This window comes from Lonchura striata, chromosome 6 (assembly GCF_046129695.1).
Source record: "Lonchura striata isolate bLonStr1 chromosome 6, bLonStr1.mat, whole genome shotgun sequence".
NCBI classification, from domain to species: domain Eukaryota; kingdom Metazoa; phylum Chordata; class Aves; order Passeriformes; family Estrildidae; genus Lonchura; species Lonchura striata.
In genome coordinates, this window is record NC_134608.1 from 58,794,031 (window position 1) to 58,819,028 (window position 24,998).

At 43.3% G+C, this 24,998-nt stretch overlaps 2 protein-coding genes across 14 annotated transcripts in view; one reads left to right on the plus strand and one right to left on the minus strand.

The window, feature by feature from the left end:
• BMAL1 (basic helix-loop-helix ARNT like 1) overlaps positions 1-8,335 on the plus strand; it is a 47,889-nt gene extending 39,554 nt beyond the window's left edge. For all 7 annotated transcript variants that reach the window (XM_021527552.2, XM_021527551.2, XM_021527549.1 and 4 more), the window contains 7 exons: positions 2,221-2,327; positions 2,671-2,821; positions 3,389-3,477; positions 4,340-4,448; positions 6,165-6,258; positions 7,191-7,293; positions 7,637-8,335. In XM_021527552.2, coding sequence (XP_021383227.1) covers positions 2,221-2,327; positions 2,671-2,821; positions 3,389-3,477; positions 4,340-4,448; positions 6,165-6,258; positions 7,191-7,293; positions 7,637-7,797 — 814 coding nt within the window. In that variant the 3' untranslated portion in view covers positions 7,798-8,335. The remainder of the gene's footprint in view (positions 1-2,220; positions 2,328-2,670; positions 2,822-3,388; positions 3,478-4,339; positions 4,449-6,164; positions 6,259-7,190; positions 7,294-7,636) is intronic.
• Positions 8,336-8,598: 263 nt separating this feature from the next.
• Positions 8,599-24,998, minus strand: part of BTBD10 (BTB domain containing 10) — a 30,768-nt gene continuing 14,368 nt past the window's right edge. For 6 of the 7 annotated variants that reach the window (XM_077784378.1, XM_077784382.1, XM_077784380.1 and 3 more), the window contains 7 exons: positions 16,549-16,742; positions 15,598-15,883; positions 13,888-13,990; positions 13,047-13,167; positions 11,869-12,066; positions 11,184-11,294; positions 8,599-9,677 (listed from right to left, as the gene is read on the minus strand). In XM_077784378.1, the coding sequence (XP_077640504.1) occupies positions 9,367-9,677; positions 11,184-11,294; positions 11,869-12,066; positions 13,047-13,167; positions 13,888-13,990; positions 15,598-15,883; positions 16,549-16,742 (1,324 nt within the window). In that variant the 3' untranslated portion in view covers positions 8,599-9,366. Of the gene's footprint in view, positions 9,678-11,183; positions 11,295-11,868; positions 12,067-13,046; positions 13,168-13,887; positions 13,991-15,597; positions 15,884-16,548; positions 16,743-22,349; positions 22,678-24,998 lie in introns of those variants that run through there. The other variant, XM_077784377.1, reaches the window with a different exon arrangement.

Consider the following 24,998-nt stretch of genomic DNA (forward strand, 5'->3'; position numbering starts at 1 on the left):
CTGGAATTGCTTTCAGAGGAGACTCACCTGATCCTTAGTGCCCTTTGAGAGGAAGTAGAGGATAGTCATGGGAGGAAGTGCAGAAAATATGGGGTTTTTTATGTTACTTATCTGTTGTGGAGTGGTTGGGTTTGTGGTTTTTGGTTAGGTTGGGTGTTTTTGGTTTCAATTTGATAGAAAGCTTTTGAAAATTCCAACTCCCGAGTGCTCAGAGCTGGTGCTCGCTCTGGGAGCATTCGTAGCTTTCTGTTGCTCAGAAAATGCCATTCTGCCTTCTTTATAGACAAGTAAGTCTGATCTTTATTTTCAAAAGATCAGACTTATTCCCCTGATGTAGTTTGAAGGCATTTCTAAAATAATGAGACTCAGAAAGTGTTGACCCATTGGATTTAAACACATATGCTTTTATTGAATTGCTTTCCAGCTGTTGTTTACAGTCCTTGGGATACCTATGCTACTTGAAAAGACTCTTTGAAAGGGAATTATTTAGAAGAAAGCCTCATCTGTAGGCCTGAAGCTGACATCCAGTGATCCTTGGTTTTCCTAGAGAATATGTAGGCAGCTGTAAAAGTTGAAATTTATTTCCAAGTCAGGTTGTGTTGTTCATATAGACTTGCACTGTTCATTCATCATTTGCCCAAGGAACTCGGGAAGGAAACCTTCCTAAACTCTGTGACCCTCTCTGTCTTCATGGATTTCATGGTCCCTGGAGAAGCACAGCTATGGATTAGGTAGCAATTAGCTGGGCTGCCACAGCCAGGGAACTGCCTAACAATGTTCTCTGTTGGAACAGCAGCTACACTGAGCAGAGTTTTAAAGAGAATCATCTCTGCTCTTACTTGTTCAGGACTTTTAATTGGTCGGCATGCTGAATTTGAGAGTAAAATTAAGTTTATTATCTATACAGATGTTATCATATACAGCTTCAGGATTCAGAGCTGTCTTGTTAAGTGGGAGAAGCAAGCTGAGGAAAAAAGTAAATACAGGATGAAATTCCAGAGGGACACAAACAATCTCCTTGCATAATAGAACATGGTCAGATATTGAATGCACTCAGTCTGTTGATCTCTGTAATCTGGTGCAGATTCTCCTTTCCACAGCGCCTGTTCATCCTGCTGTGAAAAGGGTTGACAAATTCCCTGTAGCTGCTCATGCTGGTGGTTCCCCATCTGTGTGGGGTATTCCCACCACAGCAGTGCTTGGAAAAATACTGGAATAAGCTTGACTGGTTTCCCAGCTCTTCCATTTTAAAGACAGGCTAGGTTTTACTGCTTTGTGGTTCTTTTAGAGATTGCTTTGAGTTTTCTTGGAGTTTTGAGTGTCCTGGCATAAGGCTCACTCTAACAAAAGTCAGTTTGAATTCTTGTTTTCTTCTTCAAGGCTAAGGGTGGTGATCTCCCTGTCAAGGAGGATCTGAGGTGTCCTCAACTGGTGCTGAATTCTCTTGTGTTTGGGAACATACAAAAATGGCCCGCATTGAAATGCTACAGATTTTGTGCTTCAGCTTTTTTCCTTCTGTTCTTATTCATAATTATTAATATGTACTAATTTATACATTTTATAATCTTTAATTTGGGATTTTTTTTGAGATTAAAGGTGTTGATCTACTTGGGTTTGTTCCTTATTGCCCTTCATGTTTAATTTGAATTGGAATGGTTTGGAATTGTGACACTTATTTCAGATTCTTCAAGGAACCCTCACTTCTCCCTCAGTAATTTTCTTCTAAGAAACACAGAATTTTCTTCTAAGAAAATTCTTCTAAGAATTCTAAGAATTTTCTTCTAAGTAAAAATCTGAGTTGATTTTGGTGTGGTGTTGTTCTGTCCCACTCTTGAGTTCTCCAATCCTTTAGTGTCTGCTGTGCAGCGACACTTTGTGAAAGAAAATTTCATGTTATTTTGTGGCTGCTACAAGGTAGCTTAAATTCCCAAAATTACAGCAAATCTTCAAAGCTATTTAGAAAGTCCTACATCCCCTCAGTGATGGTAGGTCAAATGTAATACCTGGGGGCTCTGGGTGTTAGGTACCTTTTTAATTACCTGAGAATTAAAAATAGTATTCTTAAGGATTTTTTTTACCTTCTAAGCTGAAAATTCCTTTCTGCATTACTTGAGCCTTATCCAGCCTTAGTGTGAGCTTTAAGAATCTCTGATACTTCAGCTTGAAAAGATTTAATTTTTTTTTTTTCCTTTATTTTCTTCCTCTCCCTTCCTTCCCCAGGGCAACAGCCATCCTGGCATACTTACCCCAGGAACTTCTAGGTACTTCGTGTTATGAATATTTTCATCAAGATGATATAGCACATCTTGCAGAATGTCACAGACAAGGTACGGCTCTTAATAATACAGGAAAGAAATTTTGTTCAAAATATTGGGAACAGTTGTTGTGTATGAAGGAAACCAAACAGACTTGAAAAGATTTGGGTCTTGCTGTTTGCAAATGCTGTAGTCAAGAGCATTGTGCTGTATGTGTCAAACATTGTGATTATCTTAGACTTGCATTGATTTCTAGGGAATATTTGAGGTTCAGGATGGGTGAGGGAGATGAGGGAGGAATAGCATTTTTTCTGAGGGATGTGGGGAGGAATTAAGTGGGTTTTCCCTAATAAGGGCTCTCCTTATCTTGTGGTGCCTGCTTAACACAAATGACTTTCTTTCTTTCTGTCTTCAGTTTTGCAGACAAGAGAAAAAATTACAACTAACTGCTACAAGTTTAAAATAAAAGATGGCTCTTTTATTACGTTGCGGAGTCGCTGGTTCAGTTTCATGAACCCTTGGACCAAAGAAGTAGAATACATTGTCTCCACAAACACAGTTGTTTCGTAAGTGCTTTTCCCTCAGCAGGCACCTGGGAATGCCCATTGCTTTGCCCTTTTCTCATGTGAGATTTGACCTACATATGAGCTCACCTTCTGTTTGACAGCAGGTGTCTTCTCCAGACAACACCCCAGGGAGAAGGGGTTTATTTTAAAAATTGCAGTAATTTAATTTCTGGTTGTTAAAGCTGGCAGAAAATGGAAATATTTTATTTCTTTGGGAAAAGCTGGGATTTGGTCTTTGTAGGAACTTAAGGGATGTGCATTTCTTTGCTTTGGCAGGCATTTCCCCCCCCTGCCCCCCTTTTCCTTTCTCTTGAGGTGACTTCTCAGCAGAATAGCTGCTGTTGAGGAGTTCTGTGCTGAGAAGTTGTTGAGTCCTGCACTGCACGCTTTGAGGTGGAACAGGGTGGTTGATTTCTGTTGTTTATCCAGCCCTGGGGTGACACTGCTGAAACCCTGAAGCCTTCCATGCTGAAACTCTGGCAGCATAACTTGGGTTTTAAACACTGCTAGGGTTTTCTACCTGTAGGGTTTTCTGTCCCTGATTTTTCTCATCCTTGCTCTCCACAGCACCACGGTCCTGGACAGCGGGGATGCGACCTTTCCCCAGCTGGCAGCGTCCCCACACAGCATGGACAGCGTGCTCCAAGCTGGAGAAGGTAACTCCTGTGCTCAGGAATCTCTGCCTCTCCTGCCCTGAGAGCAGCTCATCCTGCCTGCACACATTTGCTGCCCTTCTGCACTGAGATTTGTTAATATCCTAAGGAAAATGAGGTTTAGCTTTGGGGCTGAGCCCCACCTGCCAAGGGTTGCTGTTGTTAAAAATGCATTTCCAGAAGCATTATCCATTCTGGATAAGCAATGCTAAGGCCTTTCCTGCCCTCTTTCCTGCCTCTGCTTGGAGTATATCAGGCTCTTTCCAAGTGCCCCTCCCAGGTGGAGTGCTTTGGGAGTGCAAGTGGAGGTGTTCTTTCCAACCTCCCAAGTGCTGTGCAAGTGTGAAATCACATTACAGTAACAGCTCCTAACTGGTCAGACCTCACTTTCCCTTCACTTTTAGATTCCTGCAGTTACCTGCAGGGGTTTTATTTGCAGGCATTAGGTACCTTGGGTTTATCACTTACTGAAAGGAATATGCACTGGCAAGTTCTTCACACAAAGCAGAGAACAAACATGTTTGGAGAAGACCTTGTTTGGGCACAGAGTAGGGCAGGTCTGACAAGGCCATGCTGTACCAGCTCTGGACAAGAGGTAGCACCAGATGCTCAGTTCTGAAAGAGAACAGCCAGATTCTAAGAGCTGGGGTCTGTCCTGTCCCTGCTAGCACAGAGGGACATCTGAAACCCAGCACAGCTCGGTGCAAGTCAGAGTTTTCATCCATTTGAAGTCACTCACCTGTTGGTGGAACTGTCAATAAATCCTGTTCAGAAGATCCTGCAGCCACTCAAAGCCTAAACACAGCTGCCCTGTGGATAAAGTTTGTAAGCTTTTCTCTGAACTTAAAATTTCTGCTCATTTCAGGTGGCCCCAAAAGGAGCCATCCCACTGTGCCTGGAATTCCAGGTGGAACGAGAGCTGGGGCAGGTAAAATAGGGAGGATGATTGCTGAAGAAATCATGGAGATTCACAGGTGAGAGAAAATGGTGTGAAGTTGTTTTATTACTGTTCTTCAAGAGGAGTTAGACTTCCTTAATTTCCTCTGAAAGAGCAATTAATTCAAGCTGAATAAGGAATGATCCCACTGTACTTCTGAGACAGCTGCAGATTCCTGTTCAGCATCCCTGAGGCAGTCAGCCCCCACAGGGAAGGCAGGAAGTTCAGCCTTCCAGGTTCCTGCTGCAAAAGACTGATACTGGCATTTCCTTGCAGTGGTGATGATGATGATGGCCTTTTTACCAGAAACAGGAGTTTAAAAGAGCAGCTGCCTAGAAACAAATCCATTCCAGACTGTTCTTTTCCCAGTGCCTTGAGGCTGTGAGTGGCACAACCTCCAAATGCCGAAGCTATTGACTGTGTGCCAAAACAGCAATGTTTGTTTTTGTGCAGTCCTAAAGCTCAGATGCTTTAGGAACTGTTAGATGTGCATGATGAGCTTTGCAGTTCCCCTGCAGCACCTGGAGCAAGGACACAATGCTGGGGCCTTCCCATGGCAGTCAGGATGTGGGGCTGGGTCAAGCACAGGGTCACTGAGGGACTGTGGGGATCCACAGCTGCTTCTTGTGCTCTCACCTGTTGAGCAGCTGCTTTCCATGGGTACCACTTCATTTCTGTTGGCTAAAAATCCCTGTTCCCCACTGATTTCCTCTTGGGAACTGTGTTCCCTTTTCCTATAAAAAAGGGGTCTCACCCAGCAGATGTTTGGTGGTAGCAATTTAACCAGACTGAGCTGCAGCCCAGGAACACAATCAGTCTGTTTCCCATAGTTTTGTTCCTGCTACAGGCAAGAGACTCCCTCTGTCCTCACTTCAGGCAGCTGCAGCCTGAAGCAGGAATGGCTTCATTCCTCTCTGTAGGAATAGGAAAAAAGGGAAAGAGGGAAGAAGAAAAACATGGTTGAATCATTACTTTTAAGCTTAACCATCCCTTTTAGTAGCTGTAAAACATTTAATTAGCCCAAGTGAGTGTAGTAGTGCAGTTGCCACCCATGTTTGCATTTCAGTTCGGACCCTGGGTTAGTTCCAGTCCTTTTTCAGCAGCTGTTACTATTTTCCAAAGCTGCCTTCTGTTCAGCTTTCCCAGGGGAACTCTGCCAAGGAGAAGAATCCCATTTCCATTGCTTTTCTCTGTAACTACCCCTCCTCCCATTAGTCTGGAGATTCATTGGTCCTGTAGTCAATACATTATTCATTATTAATGATGTTTGATCAAGCTGTGGAAAATGGAAGTGAACAATGTGGCTTTGAGCAGTTACAAACAATCCAGTGTCCAGTGGACTTCTGTAGCAGGAGCTCAGTGGAGGAGTCTGGATTACTGTGACTGAGGCAGCTGGAACTCTTAGCTGATGGAAATTGAAGTAAAATACTCAAAAATGAGGCTTTCCTTGGCAGCCCTTAGGGACCCCTTAGGACCTTTTCCTTCTGACTCTGTGAAGGCTGTCCAGGAAAAAAACAGGGAGAAGGTAAAGCTTGCAGATCAAGCAGGCTGGATTTACACAGGACTGATGGTCTGGCTGCAAATAACAGCATTGCTGCTCCTGCTGGTGTGAGGGAACACTGAAAAAGGGAGATTACAAAAATGAAGCCTCATGCTTTTAGCACCTTATGGGACTTGATATTGAAATCAGCATTTAAAACTCCAAGTATCTGAGTTGCTTGTAAATGTATGCCCTGTTTAATGCCTGTTTTAGGATAAGGGGATCATCACCTTCCAGCTGTGGCTCAAGTCCCCTGAACATCACCAGCACCCCCCCACCCGACACATCCTCGCCAGGAGGGAAGAAGGTAAGAACAAGCTTCCCCACGGTGGGGCAGGGGATGTGGGACTGCTCAGGGAACAGCTCCTGCTGCTGGACTGGAAAAGGGGCTGAGCCAAAGCACTGAGGTGGTGCCTGAAGGGCAGCCAGCAGCACGTCCCAAACTCCAGCAGTGTTTGACACTCACCTGCCCTTTAGGTTGGATGTTTTCAGCAGAGCTGCAAGGAGAAGCTCTCCTCATGGCTCTCCACCCTCCAAAAACTCTCTGACAGCCCGTGCTGGTGAACGCTGGCAGTGCTGGCACTGAGCACAGGCGGTGCCTGAGTGAATCCCAGCAGTGTTCCTGAGCACAAGCCAGCACAACTGGTGCTTGCCTGGGCTCAGAGGTTGTTTTCAAGTCAACACTGTGCACCTGCCTTGCTCTGAGATTGCTTGAGTAGCACTCAGGTGCCATTACCTGAACTCTTGTCCTGGCTGCTTCCAGCAATCTCTAAATGCTTATGGAAGTTTTATCCAAAGCAAGAACACTTACCCAGATCCTTATGCACTGCTTCAGACTCTTAACCTTTTTTTCTCAGAAATGACAATTTGCTTGTAAGAATTGCTTGTCCTGGAACAGACAGTAAATATTTCTGTCTATTCTCAGCTCTCTTTGTTCTTGAAATAAAACTCCAGGTTGGAACAGAGTTACAATTCTGGTAATAGTTATTCTTTCTTCTTCTGCCCTACAGTATTCAACATGTCCACAGAATAGGGGCTGCTGGCACGGTATAAAGGAAAATGCAGGTGGAGGATTGAGTGTTTTCAGCACTCCCTTGATATTTCTCCTTATTTAGAAGATTATTTGTTATAAACCACAGGGTTATATATCTACCCTATATTAAAAATTCCTGTATAGGACAGTTTAAGACTTAATGCACCATTTCATGCTGCTTTAGAGCTTCTGTTTTGTCTTTCAAGATCTTGAATGGCGGCACTCCAGACATTTCTTCAGCTGGGCTGCTGTCTGGGCAAATCCAGGATAATTCTGGATACCCGTATTCCGACAACTCCTCTATCCTGGGTAAGTGAACTCGCACGTGAACACCCTCAGTACCAGCTGAACACACATGCACACTGCAACAAGAGGGCTGGTTTCAGCAGTAATTTACTTTCACCATCTGAGGCACAAGGCACTCTGTGTGCCCAAAGAGGCACCTGGCAGCCTATTTTATAAACTTAATGCTGGAATGTCCTTAGGTAGTGCCTGGAAGCCTCTTTTCCCGGGTGCTGTGTGCGCACTCTGGCCCTCGGGTTGTGTCCCTCCTCTGCCACCCAGCTGCAGGGGTGCCCCAGGCGAGGCACTGCAGCAGGGTGGCAGCGCGGGGAGCAGCCCCTGAGGCGCTGGCCGTGCTGTGTTCCTGCAGGGGAGAACTCCCACATCGGCATGGACATGATCGACACGGAGCAGGGCTCCAGCAGCCCCAGCAACGACGAGGCGGCCATGGCCGTCATCATGAGCCTGCTGGAGGCCGACGCGGGGCTCGGCGGCCCCGTGGACTTCAGCGACCTGCCCTGGCCCCTGTAAACCACCCAGCCCCCAACAGCCAAGTGCATTTACTGCTGGAGCTCTGCGGTCTGTGGAACTCGTGGGACTGAGAGGCTTTTATGTGGGAACTTCATAAAAGCTGCGTCAGAATGCAACTCATCCTACCGTGTGTAACTTCAGACAAAGTGGAATAACCTGCTACAGTGTTCTGTGTTGATTTGGTTAGCTGTGTATAGCTTGCAATACTTGTATATTTTGGATTCTGTTGTTTGAATTTTTTTTTAAATCACTGTGCAACTCACTGGCATCAGTGGTAGCTTTTATATGCAAATGACCATTTCAGATGTATGGTGTGTTTTTACACTGCAAAACGGTCCCCATGTGGATATTTCTTATACTAATTGTACCATAAAGCTGTTTATTCTTTCTTGTAAGAATCCTTTACTATAAATATTGTTAAAGTGTAATGTATTAGACAGTTAAATATTTTTAAAATAAATGTTTCCCTTGTTCTAAGATGGAGCATTTACTTTGATAAATAAATTTGATAAAACCCTGCTGAAGGTGCATGCTAGAAGCACTTGGTATTTATCATTTCTTTAGCCCTGGGGGAAAAGGGAGGAAAGCCAGTGCCTTACCTACACTTACACGACTTTGTCACGACAGTATTCCCAGAGAAGCTCCTGTTATTTACTCCTAGATCCAGGTTTAGCCTAAGAAAAGCACAACAGGTAGGTGCATTGAAATAGGCTGATTATCTTAAAGAAATACTTGTTTTTCACTTAATATTAACCATTCTTCCCCTGAGGAAAGAAAAGCAACTTATTGCAAAATTCATAATTTGCAGATAATTCAAGCCCATTAAAATAATGGAAAGTTTATTTGCATGAAAAACTTGTTTACAATCATTAATAAATGAAGAATGAACCATTTGCATTTTCCTATTTCATGACACTTAAGAAAAATGTATTAAATAAATATTTGTGAACAGCTTAAGGTAAGGCAGAATTTAAGATAAAGCCCCTGTCCGTTGTTCACAATTTTTGAACATGGCTCACGCTGCAAACAAGTGAAAAAATTCACTAAAGAACTCGAACAAGATGTTACATGGGTCATTGAATCACATCCTCAATCCAAAAACCCAAGAGTAAGTAGTTTTGTGCTCAACCATATACAATAACTTTAAAAGGGTCAATCTATTCAGAGCAAAACTATGTACAGTTAATACCTTTGATAGAAGCACTTTGTTAGTATTGTGCAATACATTTATAAAAAATGGCTTCAAATTCCATTTCTCAACCATTTGTAAAGTGCTACTATCAATTCCCACTCTGCTTCCTAACCCCGTGCCACCGCGGGGCCGCGGAGCGGGGCCAGGCCAGCTCACGAGTCACCCACGTCACAAACCTACTGGTAAACACAGACACGAACGTCACCGAGCCCGGCAGCCCGAGCTGCACTCCTCCCAGAGCAGCCAGGCATCCCCGGGGGCCGTGCCAGGTCCCTGCTGCAATATCCTACCACGGGAACACAATGGAGAGACTGGCGTTGCAGTGTGTATGAGCTGGGAGCAGTCACTGGGAGCATGCTTGTGCTGGGGCAGCGCCATCAGAGCGGGGGGTTCTGGCCCTCGGCCTCCAGCTCGCTGCTGCTGGGGGCGGGGTGCATGGGCAGGATGTCCAGCTCGTCCACCTGCGGCGTGGGGTGCATCACCACCAGCTGGTCCTGCGGGATGTCTGCTGCTGCCGCCGCCAGGTTGGTGATGGACTTGCTCTTCACGCACTGGAAGTCGACGTGCCGGCTCTTCCCCTCCTCCTTCTCCCACGACATGCGGATGAACGGCCGCTGCACGTAGTTGTAGATCACCTCCGGCCTCCCGCCCGGCCGCTTCTTCACCTTCTCCTTGTACGTGGGGTAACCTGGCAGAGGCGGGAGCACAGCAACATCAGCACTGACTGCAGAGAGCACAACAACATCAGCCCTGACTGCAGAGCACAGCAACATCAGCCCTGACTGTACAGAGCACAGCAACATCAGCACTGACTGTACAGAGCACAGCAACATCAGCACTGCCCTACAGAGCACAGCAACATCAGCCCTGACTGTACAGCACAGCAACATCAGCACTGACTGCAGAGAGCACAGCAACATCAGCACTGACTGCACAGAGCACAGCAACATCAGCACTGCCCTACAGAGCACAGCAACATCAGCCCTGACTGTACAGCACAGCAACATCAGCACTGACTGCAGAGAGCACAGCAACATCAGCACTGCCCTACAGAGCACAGCAACATCAGCACTGACTGCAGAGAGCACAGCAACATCAGCCCTGACTGTACAGAGCACAGCAACATCAGCCCTGACTGTACAGCAACATCAGCCCTGACTGTACAGCAACATCAGCACTGACTGCACAGAGCACACAACATCAGCACTGCTGGGACACAGAGCACAGCTCCCCCTGGCACTGCCAGTGCAGATGGTTGTGCTGGAGTCGAGTCACCTCTCCCTGTGCCCCAACAATGATGTCCATTTTACACATTACTGCAGGGCAGCAGCATCACAGTTCGGTGCCACAGCTGTTCCTTGTTAAACCAAGAAATGCCAGCAGAAATAATCTGCTATTAGCCAGCATTACAGGCAGCGCCAGTTCTTGTTTAGCTAGAAGGCTGCCACCTTGTTCAGCTGAAATTAGTTATTTTAGAGCTCACCAGTTAAAAGCATTTGCTTCATCTTGGCAAATTACAAGCGTAACTATGACAACTTGGTGAGTGAATGATAGAAATCCTGCTAATTATAAAGGCTGGATTCTAAAATATCTGGGTCAGCAATCACAAGAAAACTGTAATGCAAAGAAACCCAGTTCTTACATTCATGACAAAAATCAGGTTACTCAGTGAGGTATTACAGAGCAGCCTCCTAACTTACATGATGTTTATTTCAGATCAGTATTTCTTTGCACTTCACTGGTCCACTGGACAGTTTTGTACTTCCTGAAAGAAAACGTCTGCCTGCCACTTAACATGACATTTTTCATTTTACACCCTGGAAAGGATAACAGCCCAAGAACACAGTATCCAAAGCTGTACAAATGCCTTGTTACTTCAGACAAAGCACAGAGAAGATTTTGTGTGGAAACTAAAGGGCACAGGGCATGAGATGCAAGTCATGAAGGCAGAAGAAAGCACCTAAGTTGTCTGCACAGAGCCCAGCAGCCAGACACAGCTTGGACACCATCTGGAGCCCATAGTCAGGTTTTCTAGCTGGGTACCATTCCCCCTCTGGCTATTCTGTCACCCAGCCTCGGCAGGAAAGGCAACACTGACCCCTTGCTTTTCCACCTAGAGAGAAAGCCATATAGCAGAGCAGTGCAGCAGACCCTGGAGGCCAAAGAGGGAGAGCACAAGCAATGCTTCCCTTACCTTCGATGCCCAGTCGGATCTTCTTGAGCCCCCTCTCCTTCAGAACTGATTTGGCCACGTCTCTATTTTCAATGTATTTGAAGAATCTATACAACTTTGTGCTGTAAATAACTAAAAATACATTTTAATGAGAAAAAAATCCCTGTATGAAATATTAACCTTCTAGCCTTAAAATGCCAAAGTTTATCTTTTCCACTGTTTTGATTTACTCTGGTATTTTTATTTCAGAAGAGCAGGAAAAACTCAAGAAATCTAGAGAAAAACAGCTGAAGACACTGGGGAATGGGTTGGGTGTACATCTTGCAGGGAAGTACAATCCATTTACAGGTACTGAAACTCATAATCCACACAACTATAATATTCCAAAAATAGTAACACTTGTTTTTTTCCTCAAAAAAACCTCTAGTTGTTCTCCCACGGTAAATATGACTCCTACCCATTTCCCTCCTCAGGCTCTATTAGCATTTTCTTCCCCCTCACTGGCTGACAATACCTTAATAATAAAAATTAGCTTCTCTTTTTAATTACATTTGAGCATAACAAGCAACATACGCTTCTGTGAAACAAAATATTATGAAGCAGAACTACTCAAACTAAGAGATTTATTTCTGTACAACAACTTTAAATCAGCACATTCACTGCTACCTCTACCACGGTTTGGTGGGAACAGTGAGGATAAACTTACTTTGTGAATACTCCTCTCCCATTTGGGGGGGATACTCTTCATCCCAGTCAACAACATCATCATCTGTCAGCACAACAATGTGGCACTCCCTCTCCCCACTTTGGGCACTGGCTACCATCAATGGGAGAATCATTTCTTCCAGGTAAAACTCAAATTGCTTGCGAGCACCATCATTTGACAATTCATGCATGAGAGCACCTAGAAGAAAATTTTAAGCATAGGCACATTGGAGAGCTTGGTAAAGAGATGAAGGCAGCAATAAGAAAGAGTAGATCTGTTTATATGGTAGTATTACTGCAGACAGGTGTAAAGACACTTAGTCTATGAGCTTATGTAAATTCAGACCTTGTCTGAATATTTACCAGCCTGCCCTGCAGATACTAACTGCAGGATGTTAGGCAGACTTTGAGATCTCCTTTGCATTTTACTACTTCTAAATATTTGGTAACTGTGCAAGGCTGCTCTTGATTTTCCTAAAAGAAGCATAATTGAAGCCAGTTTCTGGGAGAGCAGAGCACACAACCCATGTTTCATAAGCAGCAGCTTAAAACCAAAGCTTCTCAGAGCCCTGAGGGCAGGAGCTGCTAAATTCCTGGAAGGACAGAGAGCTGGGGCATGGGGCAGGGTGGGTGGCCCTGCCAGGGAAGGCACTGGGGTGCTGCACAGCATTCCCAGCAGGAATGCCATGGGCTGGCCCTACACAGGGAGAGGGCACAGGCCAAGGCTTGGGCTGTGCTCAGGAGTGAGGGAGCTGCAGAGAACAGCATGTGCTGGGAACTCTGGAGCAGCCCACTCCACCAGGAAAGCTGTGCTACTGCCACCAGGGAGACAGCCCCATTCTCCTAAGCAAGGAGATGAAAAATTATCCTCTCTGTCCTCTGCAGAAAAAGGTACCACTGAATGTAACTGTATCTGTTCTGGAAATGCAACCACAGAGCTAAGTATTCCACAGGGCAACCACAGCACAGAATTAGATGCTGAAATATCAGACATTTTGCAAAGAACATAAATCCATTGGTTTTAGGGCTTTATTACATAAGAGATAAAAAGGGATGGATTTTATTCATGTAGTGCCAGCCATCTTCTTTATCTCAATAAAGGACATGATTTAGAATTAACACACATGCACTTAAGTCAATTTCTATAATTCAAATTATTTTAATAAACTCTGTACTTACTCAGATCTCTGCATTTTATAGTACTATACTCAAAGGAGATACAGAGATAGTCACATGCTTCCCTCAGTTCAGGAATAGATATCCCATCAGGACAGCGTATCACCCCAGTCTTGTAGTAATCCTGCAGGATGCACCAAGAAAAAACACAATGCACAACCTTCACCAACAGGAACATTTCATAATTTCATTCATGATACCTTTTCCACAAAGAAAGCTCGCAAAATGGGAGACAGCAACAAATGTTAAACTTTGTGAATCTTCCTGTCCTCAAATTTATCAGTTTTCAGAGCTGCATTCAGGGCAGTGAGTTCTGGTTAAAATTGTTATTTAAGTAACAACTATTAATACTGATAATTTTGCTGTCTTTTATCTGTACTTCACTGAGCTCTTCCCATTGCAAGGCTGCTGACAAAGCAGTCCAGCACTTCTACTTCCTTGTGTGGATATTAAATAAGGAGCCATTTCCATCTCAGACTGAAGTTTGCTTTACTCCTGTTAGCTGCGTGAAGTTCACTTCCGGTATTCTGTCTCACCTAATTTCAGCTCTAGAAGGGCAGAATATACTTGAATTTGGTGAACTAAATGCATAGGAAAAGGTGACCTGATTGCTGGCAGCAGTAATTTTTGGTTTCTTTCGTGAGTACTTTCTCTCTCCCTGACTGTCACATGTTCATGTCTAGGAAAAGGGGGTTTAGGAAAAGCATCTTCTTCCCTCTACTTAACAGTATGAAGAGCAGTATCTGTGCCATCCTCAAAATCTATATATGCAAGATGGATTAAACCAAGAGCTTTTACTTCTTGATAGTGCTTGTCCTAACAGTATTTGCCCCTAAAAACTCACCAGAATAGCACGAAACACAGTGGAACCAATTCCTTCAGCAACTTCATACTCTCCTTTCTCATTGGGCCGTGTAAAGTTGTGTTCTCTGCCTGATCCAAACATCCTGCTCAAGAATGAAAGTAATTTGGGTTAGAATTCCTCACTATGGTTTTCTTGTTTGTAAATAAGAAAAATAAAATGCAATAAATTGTACAGAAACTGCAGGGAAAAGCAGTGCATTCTGTTCAGTTGGGATTATGCTTTTTACTTCATGACCTGACGTGCCTTTTCTGACACGCTACAAGAAATAATATTTAGAAAAACGCAGCCTAACAGGATACAGGCTTAAGGCAAATAACACATTCTTATTATAGTTACTTTTACCTCCCAAGCTGCTCCTGCTTACTGTCCTGAGGGCTGACATTGAGGGAAAGTAGGTTTATAAATAACCTGCGTGTTAGAGCAGTGTTTCCATATCTTTATTAACCTACATTTCAATTAGCAGAGGATAAAATAAGCTTGTTCCTTGAACCAATCCCAAAGGGAGAATAACTCAGCATCACACATGCACGAAAAATCCAGTGCATTAGGCAGCATCAGTTACTCTAAGGCTGGGCATGGAAAAGGAAACCTTCATTGCTTTTTTTCAGCTGATACACACTTTCAGTCTGTCTGGATATTTACATGTATGCATGTATTGTATAATATGCAAGTGCTTTAAATCTATTATTTAATTCTATTGATTCTTACTTCCACTGATTTCTTTTGACAGTTTAGACAGAGAAGCATTTCTTGCCTTCTCTGTGACTCACCCAGCTTTCCACAAAACAGGGATCCAAGGTACTATTTATCCCACACTGCAGTGATTTAAACAGAGCAGAAATAGTTTAATCATGTTTATTACCTTTCCTGTGGCAAAGAGATTTATATACATGTATTTGAAATATTATTATATCCTTGTGTGCTGAGAAATAGCTGTATTTTAATGAAAAAGTCAAATCCAAAGTGACACAGGCAAACCTTTCTTTTCTTTCTTGATGCAAGATTTTAAGTGGTGCCCTCTGCATTTGGACAATGCAAAACCAACCAGAATTTGAGCAAGTCAAGTATTGAATCTCTTCCCACCAAGCAAACATGTTAAATATGTTGCTCATTATAGGTTTCTACAGAAAACATTACACACGTACTGTGCACTTGCATTCAAGTGTTGATCATTTTGAGCATTCAGCCTCCCTGCTGAGTGGCTCAGGGCTGCTATACTGATTATTTGACATTTCAGAAGATAAATGGGCTGACCTTGAACATTGTCAGGGTAGGCCCACTAAGCAAAATAAATTCTTCCAAGATTTTCCTCCTTGTTTTGCAATGGACTGTCTACACTCACTATGCCACTTTGTTATATGAAGCACCTAGCTTTAAAAATGAGCAAGAGTGAGGCAGACTGAACATAGAAGCAATGCCCAGGAAGACAGAAAGAAATGGGAACATCATTTATTTATCAGCTGTCATATCTAGGTAAGAGACATCTCTTGGCTTCCCTGCAAAACCAGAGAACTTGCATTTGATTTTTAAGGACATTTGTGACTGGTAATATTTAACATTAGCAAGATCAGCTGCAGCAATATGAGACCAACAGGTATTCAAACAGTTTAAATATCCACAAAGGATTATTGGCTCTCTGGAACAGTTGGGGGCTAAGGAAAACAAACCAAAACCAAAAAAGATACAGACCTGCCCAACATTGTGTTAGGTTGTGCAGTGAAGATGGAAGGATCTACAACAAATCTGGTGTTGTCCACGATGAGCGTTACTCGCTCGGAAGTTCTGACATTCCGAGCTCCCTCTTTGCCATTTTCATACACAAACACCATTTCCCCACCAGCCTTGCAGCTGCCATCTGAGCTGGACTGGCTGCTGTTCCTGCTGCTGGTGCCCATGCTGACCACAGAACCATTGGGGGACGTTTTCTGGGGCCGGGGGCTGCTGGGCCGGGATGAACTGTGATCCTTCTCGCGATCTTTGGTGGTGACGAGGTGGAGGGAGAAAAAACAGGAAATGAAATTAGAGATTTACAGGAGCCCTATGGAGTTTGTGTCTTTCCGGGCACAAAACACATCCATTTGAGAAGTTAAGTACAAATTATTTTGGTTAAATCTATTCTGGTTGAAAAAACCTTCAAAAGTAATTGCCCATTTATAAGATTCCAAAGTCTGTATCACCTAAACATCAAATCCACCTCACCTTCCCCAAAAATCTTTACAAAGAAAATTTACTACTCTAGTACTGAAAAAGGAATTCAGCACAGGAGCCATAACATCACAGTTGGTGCTACAGCTCAAAGAAACAAACCATATTTTGTCACTTAAAAAAATCCCCATTTCCTCAATTTCCAAATACCTAGACCCTACTGAGTAAAGCGAATGTATTCAGTCAATTATCTTATGAAAATTAAGATTGCTCTTGTGATTTGAACTAAATAAGAGCATCATATAGGAATACACACTGCAGACTGGAAAAAAAAGTTGCAGCCTATCAAAGAAGGGTATTCCTAGCCCAGGGAATATGTAAGAGATCTGCATGTTGTGCCATCAACACATAACACTTTTTATTGTATATCCTTTAAAAAAATAGTACTCAAATTCGGACAATTTTAATCCTGAAATGGCAGAGATCTGCACACACCAGAATGATACTGTCTTGTTGGTGAAGTGACATTCCTGATGCATGGAGTGAGCTGAGATTCTGCTCTTTCGTGGGATGAGTCACGAGATCTGTCACTGGATCTGCGCCTGTCCCTCGATCTCTCGTGTCCACCAGTGGCACCATGGAGGCTCATTTTGGTGTAGTCTATTCCTTTAGCAACACGGGATGAGGTGCTGAAAGCAGAAATAAGTGACATCTTCAGCATTTCAAAGTTTCAGAGACATTACACATCTACATTTTCAAGGCATTCACACTCCCTGGAGATGTTCCCAAGATTAGGATTATCCAACTCCATTTTCTTTGCTGCACTCATGTTTGTATTTACAATTACTTGGAACATTAAGTAGGCAGCAGGAGTTACCTGTTTGATGCTGTGTGATTTACAGAGAGCACCTGATCAGCTGAGCCTGCCTGTGAAGATGCATTCATACAAATCTCTTTCAGAACGGGTAGGTCAGATACAAACAAGCTTTTTTTTTTTTTTTTTTTAAATTCTTACTGTTAAATTAAATGTTCTCATCAAAGAATGAAATTAGAAGTTAGGGATCTTTTTTTTCCCCAATGCAACCTAGTTTGGCAAAACCTCCTCAGGCCACAGGCTGACTACACTTTTCCTGCAATTTGCCCTTTGCAAAGGTAGTCAGTCTTAAATGAGGGGACACATCAAGACACATCAGCCAAGAGTTTGTTTCTGCACGTTCTGTTTTAAATTTTCACTTATTCTTAAAAAGAACAATAGTAAGCCACTACAACCAGACATGGACTATACTATCAAAGCCACGACCTACCAGACTGTCAATAACAAGTAGGATATTTGTTCTAAACCAGCAAATTTAATATAATAGTTTAAGATGCTTTAGACTGTGATTAAGTTACATTACTGAACTCAAGATATCAATTACATTTTGCAATTATTAAACCAACTAACAAAACTCGTCAGTTTTGATATCTCACAACACCCTGAAATTATCTAAAAATTAAAAACCAAAGTGGAACAGCTATTGTTGAATTTGCCAAAAATCCTTATATCTTCTATTTATACTCTTTAAAAGAGACAAATTTATGTCTGGACAGCACAGACATGTCTGTGCCCTTGCACCCCACCAGAATTCCTAAAGCAGTTTTTTGCTGTTTACCTTTGAAGTGTGGGTATGAGAACACTCCTTATTTATGGGTTTAACTGAGGAAATTCCCAAAGCCTCAGGTAGGAGATAACCCAGACAGACTCCTGCACAGCTGCAAGGTCTGCCAACCAAGTAGAGTCATGATTTCCCAGAGGAACATCAATGCCCCTATTGCTTGCAACCTGCAGATCCCATAACTCCCACCAAGAGACCAGAAATAATGACTGCAGGAGTGATGTAGGAGAACACAGAGAGGTAAGAATGATGGCCTGACTAAGACAAGCACAACAAACAGAAAAGCATTCACTGGACAAGCAGAGTGAGTAGTATCCTCTTTTTAGGTTGCTTAGAAGTAATGATAAAAAAAAAAAAATCAAGGCTTTCTACTAGCATGAGATGTTGCAATTTCAGGTTTCAGAGATTCATAAGAGGAGCTCAACTGAGAACAAAGAGGCTGTGAGAGATGAGTTTAGCACAAGGCAAGGAATCAGAAATGTACCTCTCACCACAGCACACGAGCTTCTCCCTGCCCTGCCAGAATGAGGACAGGATCTCCTGTTGACAAAGCACAAGTTTGGTGCAGAGGGAATCTACTGCAATCCTGTTTCCTGCCAAGCTTAAAATATGCTGCAGTAAGAAATGCATCTTTGGGATGTGGAGTCAGCCAAAGGTCTATTGAATAAGGGAAAAAGAACTGCAAGCCTTGCTTCTGGCTGAAAATGCTCAGATATACACTCCAAAAATAATGATCGAAGCACTTCCATTAAAAGGAAATTTCCTGAGGACTTCCAATGCAGTTCTGAAGGTATTAAAATTTATAACATTTCAGCACAGCTAACAAGTCTCCTTACTTGTTTTACCTCTTTAATAGAGAAAGGCAAATTCCTTACTTTGAAAGTGAAATGTGCAAAAGTTTGCAAGAGTGAGATCTGCAAACCTCCAAAAAAGCTGAAAACAATATCAACAATTTAGGAAAACCTTTGCATCTTTCCTTTGAGACAGATATACACATCCCATGTTACATGTTTACATGGTTACATGATGTAACCACTTTAATAGATAAAAAATACAACCATAAATTATTAGACATATGGATTACAGTCTCAAATTCAAGACCAAAGTCTAGCCCAAGTTTAAACATGACAATATTCATTACTACTACAACTAAACTTCCAAAAATCTATGATTTTTTTTTTTCTAAATAACCTCTGTATCTTATCTGTGCATTTATATTTACATGCTATGGTGTAATCAAGAGTGCCACAAAAGGGGGTGTGTATGTGTGGAGTACTCAAACACCTACATAGCAGTCTGGTGACAAAACATCTCTGCAAATCCCAATAAAGCCTCATGTGACCAGGCCTCTGTTGAAGCACAGCTTTGATCCTAGACCTGATAACATTTCCAGCCATGCTGAGAGAAAACAGAGTTTTGCAGGTGTCACATTTTATAGTATCAAAATGCATGACTCACTGTTTCTCAGGAGCTAAAGAGCTCTATTTGCTTTAAATAAGGGAAACACGCTAGAAAATTAAACTGAACCACTGTAATGGGATGCAGGCTTATCACACATTTTGGCAGAGCAAACACGAATTCCTCTTTAACAGAGAAGGCAATTAAAATGTGATTCTTAATCCAGAAAACCATTTAAAAGCCCCATTACCCTCCAAGCAGTGATTCAGAGTTCCCAGTGAAGCAGGGCAAAGCCTGGTTAATAATCTCTTCCAGGAGCTGATAAGAACAGGTGCTACAGGAAGCAACACTGACTCAGCTGGCACCACGCTTCCTCCTGAGCCGTGTCCCAAGGAAGGGCCAGGGCAGGCACAGCTGCCCCTCTCTGAATGGCAACTGGGGCACTTCTGCTTTGCTGCCAGCAGCCAGCAAGCCTGGAGGAGAGGGGCAGTGCTCAGCCATTATCCATCCTGCTCCTGCTGCCAGCCACGGCCATCCCTGCCGAGCTGGGGTCATCCATTCAGCTCAGCACACCACACTGGAGAGAGGCAGAGCCTGCCAGCTGGAGGAGGACACGATCCTTGAATAGTAAATCAACTATTTCTGAAACAGACAGATTAGTAAATAATTTCAAAGGGCTGTTCAAATTGCAGCTGGCCACAGCACTCATTTGCTTACTCCTATGTTGTACTTTCCTCCTTTAATGTACAGATTGATGATAACTGTGAGACCAACGCATCATCTATTAGTCACAAGACGTAAGCCAAAATTGCAAGATTTTTGAGAATTCAAGCAGTATGGTTTGAGAAAGCAACTGGCTGAATCATGAATCTTCATTCATCTTAGTAACAGCCATCTAAAACGTCAGTCTTAAATCTCATCACTGTTGAGTCACAATTCACAAAAATAGTTCTTTGATCTGTTGGATGTGTAGCTGACAAACTTGAAGTTCCATGTGTTCAACAGTATGAGCACTCATATCAATGCTACTCCTTAAGTACAACTTTGCTCTACAGTGAATAAGAAAACTAACAGGAGCTTAAATCTGAACAAAGAGAAAATACAGAGGTGGAGCTCAGCATGTCAGAAGAGACAGGCATCAGCTTTACCCTGTGACACCTGACTAGGAAAGTTGTGTCCCTGAGCTGCTGAAAAAGGAACTCATTTGTGGCCAGTACATACAAAAGAAGACCCGTGACTTTTATTTTCTTGTAAAGAGGCTTTAGAAGAAGTTGCAAGTGTTCAAAGAAAAAGGAAGACATCAGAGCTACCAAGTAATTTTGATTTATTTGATAGAAAGACTTGGTCACGTCCTCTTCTCCCCCGGTAACATAAAGCCAGAGGGGCCAGGAGGTTGTTTCTGCAGGGAGCACACAAAGCCTTCGCTGCTCACCAGCAATGTGAGGGACAAAGTACAAACATGGCCCCAGTTAGGAAAGCAAGACACACTGGCATTCACTGGGAGTTCCACAGCCGTGCTGTTGCAGCTTCCTACCAATCTACACCAGTGGACATGGGACTGACCAAAGCAGAGCTGCCCCACTTGAAGAACAGGCAAACAGGAATTCCACAGAAGCACCAAGCAGACCAGATACACCACCAGGATTCCTTCAGCAGAAGTGGAGCGCTGCAAGTTGCAAGTGCCAGGAAGCCATGGCTGCCATGCTGTATTCACTGAAATCTCAGCCACAGCACCCAGTGGAGCCTCCACAGAGCCTTACTTCAAGCCTCCAAGAAAGAGATCTGAAGCTACAAGGACCATCTCACCCTGAAAAAAAGTGTTTGCAAAGTCAGCTTTCAATGGATTCCTCAGCTGATGACCACCAGCTGCATTCTGGGCTGTGGAAGCCAAAAGGCACATCACCAAGCAGAATTTTCTCCTGTGTGCTGAAGGACACATTGCATTTAATTTAAAAGTGTAAGAGAGGAAAAAGAACCAAGAAAACGCCATTTAAATCCTCGTCCCTTCATTCACTAAAGCTGGAAAATGCCCCATATATGCAAGGCCACCTAGTACCCAAAGTTTATGAAAGGGAAGAACATCTTGCTTTATCAATTACTTTCCTACAGGGGAAAAAAAGAAACATCTTCCCACCCCCCCCACTCCCCCCAATAAACCCAAACCAAACCAACCAAACAAGCATGAATATTCATGTATTTTGGCAATATTCACAAATTCAATACTCATTTTTCCCTGGTTTCAAAGAAACACTGGAACATGTGCATTACACCCATTCAAGAACTTTTTAAGTCAGTCATAGAAATTATTTTCCCCCTCAGACAGGGATCAAGGAAGCTCTGTCTTTGTAAGAGAATGAGGCATTTTCTTTAAAAGCAGTTGCCTCATAAAGAAAACCAAATAAGCTCAAGGTTTTATTTAAGAAAATCTATTTAATATGATGTGAAGGAGGGAAAAAAAGTACCATCAAAATGGCAACTTGTCATACTGGTAATGCTTCCTATTTTTGTAGTTAAGGGAAGAGCTGTTTTTAAAAAATGTAAATGCTCTTCAACTTAATGATGCTTTGGAGTCATCTGTGGAAGGAGAGCTTCAGTTTGTCTTTATACATAACAACAGATTGCTTTGAATATATTACTAATTATTAGAAGAAGTCATTAGACTGAATTAATCCTACTGCCAAAACAATTAGCATGTATTCCAACATAAAAACTCCATGGGCATCCTACCGAATACTGCCAATAAATATACTTGTTTTATACAACCAGCTCATGTCTACACAGAATTACAGTGCTTAACCAATATACTTATTGCTCCCAAACCCACCCTGAAACCTTAAATAAATGAAAAGAACACAGCAGTGGAAAATTAACCAAGACTTTTACCCTTCCTCCCTCATCTATCTTCTAAAACTCATATTAACTGACCTTAAAATATAAACTTAGATCCACCCTTTCCTAGGGTGATTCCCATCATCAACACTTGTAGAATCAAGCTATAGAGCTTTATCTATGCACTAAGTTACAGCTGCCACGCTCCGAGGCTTTAGAAGAAATCCCTTCTGCTCATCCTGCCAGGACTTATACAACGACAGCGCTTATGTCCCTCTTCCTCCCCCTCAAGCCTGTTCTTTGTCAGCAGCAGACATTTCAATTGACCTGTGCACACAAAGGACAGTTCTTCGCCTTTTCCTCATTCTTCTCCTGAATAATGCCGAAACGTTATTCCCGTTAACAAATACGCACCTTCCTCTCGTGTCTATCAGGGAGGAAACACAGAAGCACGGGAACAATTTCGGAATCAGAGCACAAAGGAATTCCGTTCCTTCCAAAAAGGCAGCTTTGAAACCCAGATCAGCATCCTTGGGCATTACTTAAGTTCAGCATATTTGATATTTCCATCGTTTCTTCAGTAGTTCACGGCACCGTCAGCGAGCTTTACCTTTCCCTCCATCATCCTCCCCGTTCAGGATACGCGCCCGCGGCTCTGCAGTGCGCGGAGCGCGGCGGCTGCTGGCGGAGCCTGACTCAGCCGAGCGCGCTGCGCGGCTGCCGGGCGGTGTGACCCCGCAGCTCCGCGGGCCGCCGCCATTGGGCCCCGCCCGGCTCCGGCTCCGGCTCCGGCTCCGCCGGGACAACGTTACCGTTACCGCCGGGCTGCGGCTCCGGCACCGCCGGGACAACGTTACCGTTACCGCCGCCGCCGGGCTGCGGCTCCGCCGGGACAACGTTACCGTTACCGCCACTGCCGGGCTGCGGCACCGCCGGGACAACGTTACCGTTACCGCCACTGCCGGGCTGCGGCACCGCCGGGACAACGTTACCGTTACCGCCGGGCTGCGGCTCCGCCGGGACAACGTTACCGTTACCGCCGGGCTGCGGCACCGCCGGGACAACGTTACCGCCCGGCTCCGGCTGCGGCTCCGCCGGGACAACGTTACCGCCGCTGCCCTCGCGATCAGCCCCGCCAGCAAAGCCAAGCGAGTTTCAGATTGTGAAAAATGCGTATTTTATGATTAGCTTTTCGCAAATGTTACAGTGAGTATTATATGTGTAATGTTAGAAAGTTATGCTGTAGTAATTCTCTTAAGTAGTGTGTTAAATGCAGTTTTAGGTCACAACATAACAACTCTGCAATGTAGAATTTTTTACTAGCTCAAGCAAGAGATGAGATAATCAAGAAACTCTTCACACAGAGATGACAGTGATTTGGGGCCCATAAAGAGCTACTGCCTCCTTATCAGAAAAGACAAACATTCTTCCACCTTCTCTGTCTTTATGGAGGAACCAGGATTAAGGGGGATAAGTTGACAAAAAACAGAAAAGTTCTTAATTTGCAAGGAATTTATGCATCATATATGAGATATATGAATATGCAACAGGCTATTGCTTTTAAGGTTATTCCTTTGTTCACAAGGGATGCTTTTCGTGACCTAGTGTCCAAGAGCATCCGGACATCCGTAATTCTTTGCTTTTTATTGTCTTGCAATTGTCCTAACTCTAAATTATATTACTCTAATTGTATTACTATTTTTATAACCATTTTATTATTATTAAACTTTTAAAATTTTAAAAACCAAGTGATTGGCATTTTTCACAAGGGCATGGTCTAACTAGCTCCCATGACGTCTGCCTGGATTAATTTAAAATGAATGCACCTGACACTGATTTCATAAGCAGGTACAGCAAGAGCCTTTTCAGAACAAGACAGCAAAACCTCTATTTTTTAACTACACGCACCCCTTTTCCATCAAGTTTAAGCTAGGGAAAAATTACTTTTCTTTGTAATAACTTAAACATTGTTAGTTTATAATTACATTAATCAGTGCATTTTCACATCAATAGATCATCAAGGCGAGCCCACCAAGTGGAAGAAACAAAGCAAATTGAGTCGGTAACATTTTCTAAAGGTTTTTTGGTGGGAGGATTACTAGGCACTCTGAGACAGCTTTCTTTAAATGATTCTTTTTAGAATGTCTGCAGACTGTTTCAAGGAGTCACAATACACTGGAGGAATAGCTTAAAATTAAGTCCTATAATAAATAACAATCAAGATGTTGCAGGGTGAAAATGCAAACATGATGCAAGCTGAAGAAATGAGGAGGATTGTTCAGCAAATGACTACTGTAATAAAGAGGGAAGTCAGTAGGAAAAACAAGAGACTTGTGATCAGAAAGGCAGGAGAACATCGGCACTCCAGGCTGAAGAGTCAGCTCTTTACACAGGGAAGGAAAATTTCTGCTCGTACAATTTCAATTACCCAAACCAGTGAATTTTCTCCTGGTTTTAGGATCTTGTGATGGTTCACACAAGCACCCTCCCCATGCTGCAGGGGAAGAATAACCATCAACCTTGTAAGCCCTTTCTTCCCTTCAATATAAGCCAAAGAAGACATAGCTATAATAAGCTGCATGAAAAGCATGCTGGAAAAACCTCTCTCAGGCACCTTTTGCCTCTAATAGAACAGCCCCTCAGCAGCAAGAGAAAGTACCCTGATTCCCTAAATGGAGTCTCTTTTCCACAGCAGAATTAGGATGTGTTTTCTTCTTTACTCCTACATGAGGTAGAAAAAACATGCCATGGATGCATTGGATCCCGAATCCCAGGAAACCATCTCTCAGGACAGGACACGCACCCATCAAAATCTTACAGAGACACAATCCAAAAGCCACCCTTGACTTGGGGCTCCATGTGAGGAAGCCCTCAGAAAGAATTCTCATGGCTTAATTTGGGGGCTGCCACAGGACCTTCCTTCAGCTCAAAGCAGAAACTCTGTCAACACTTTCCACCCTCAAAATTCTTTAATATTCACATAATTCTGGTATTCAGTGGGTTCTCTCAGCCGTGAGTAATGTACTTCTTAGTAATGCAGTTCCATTTCAGGAAAGGATCTCA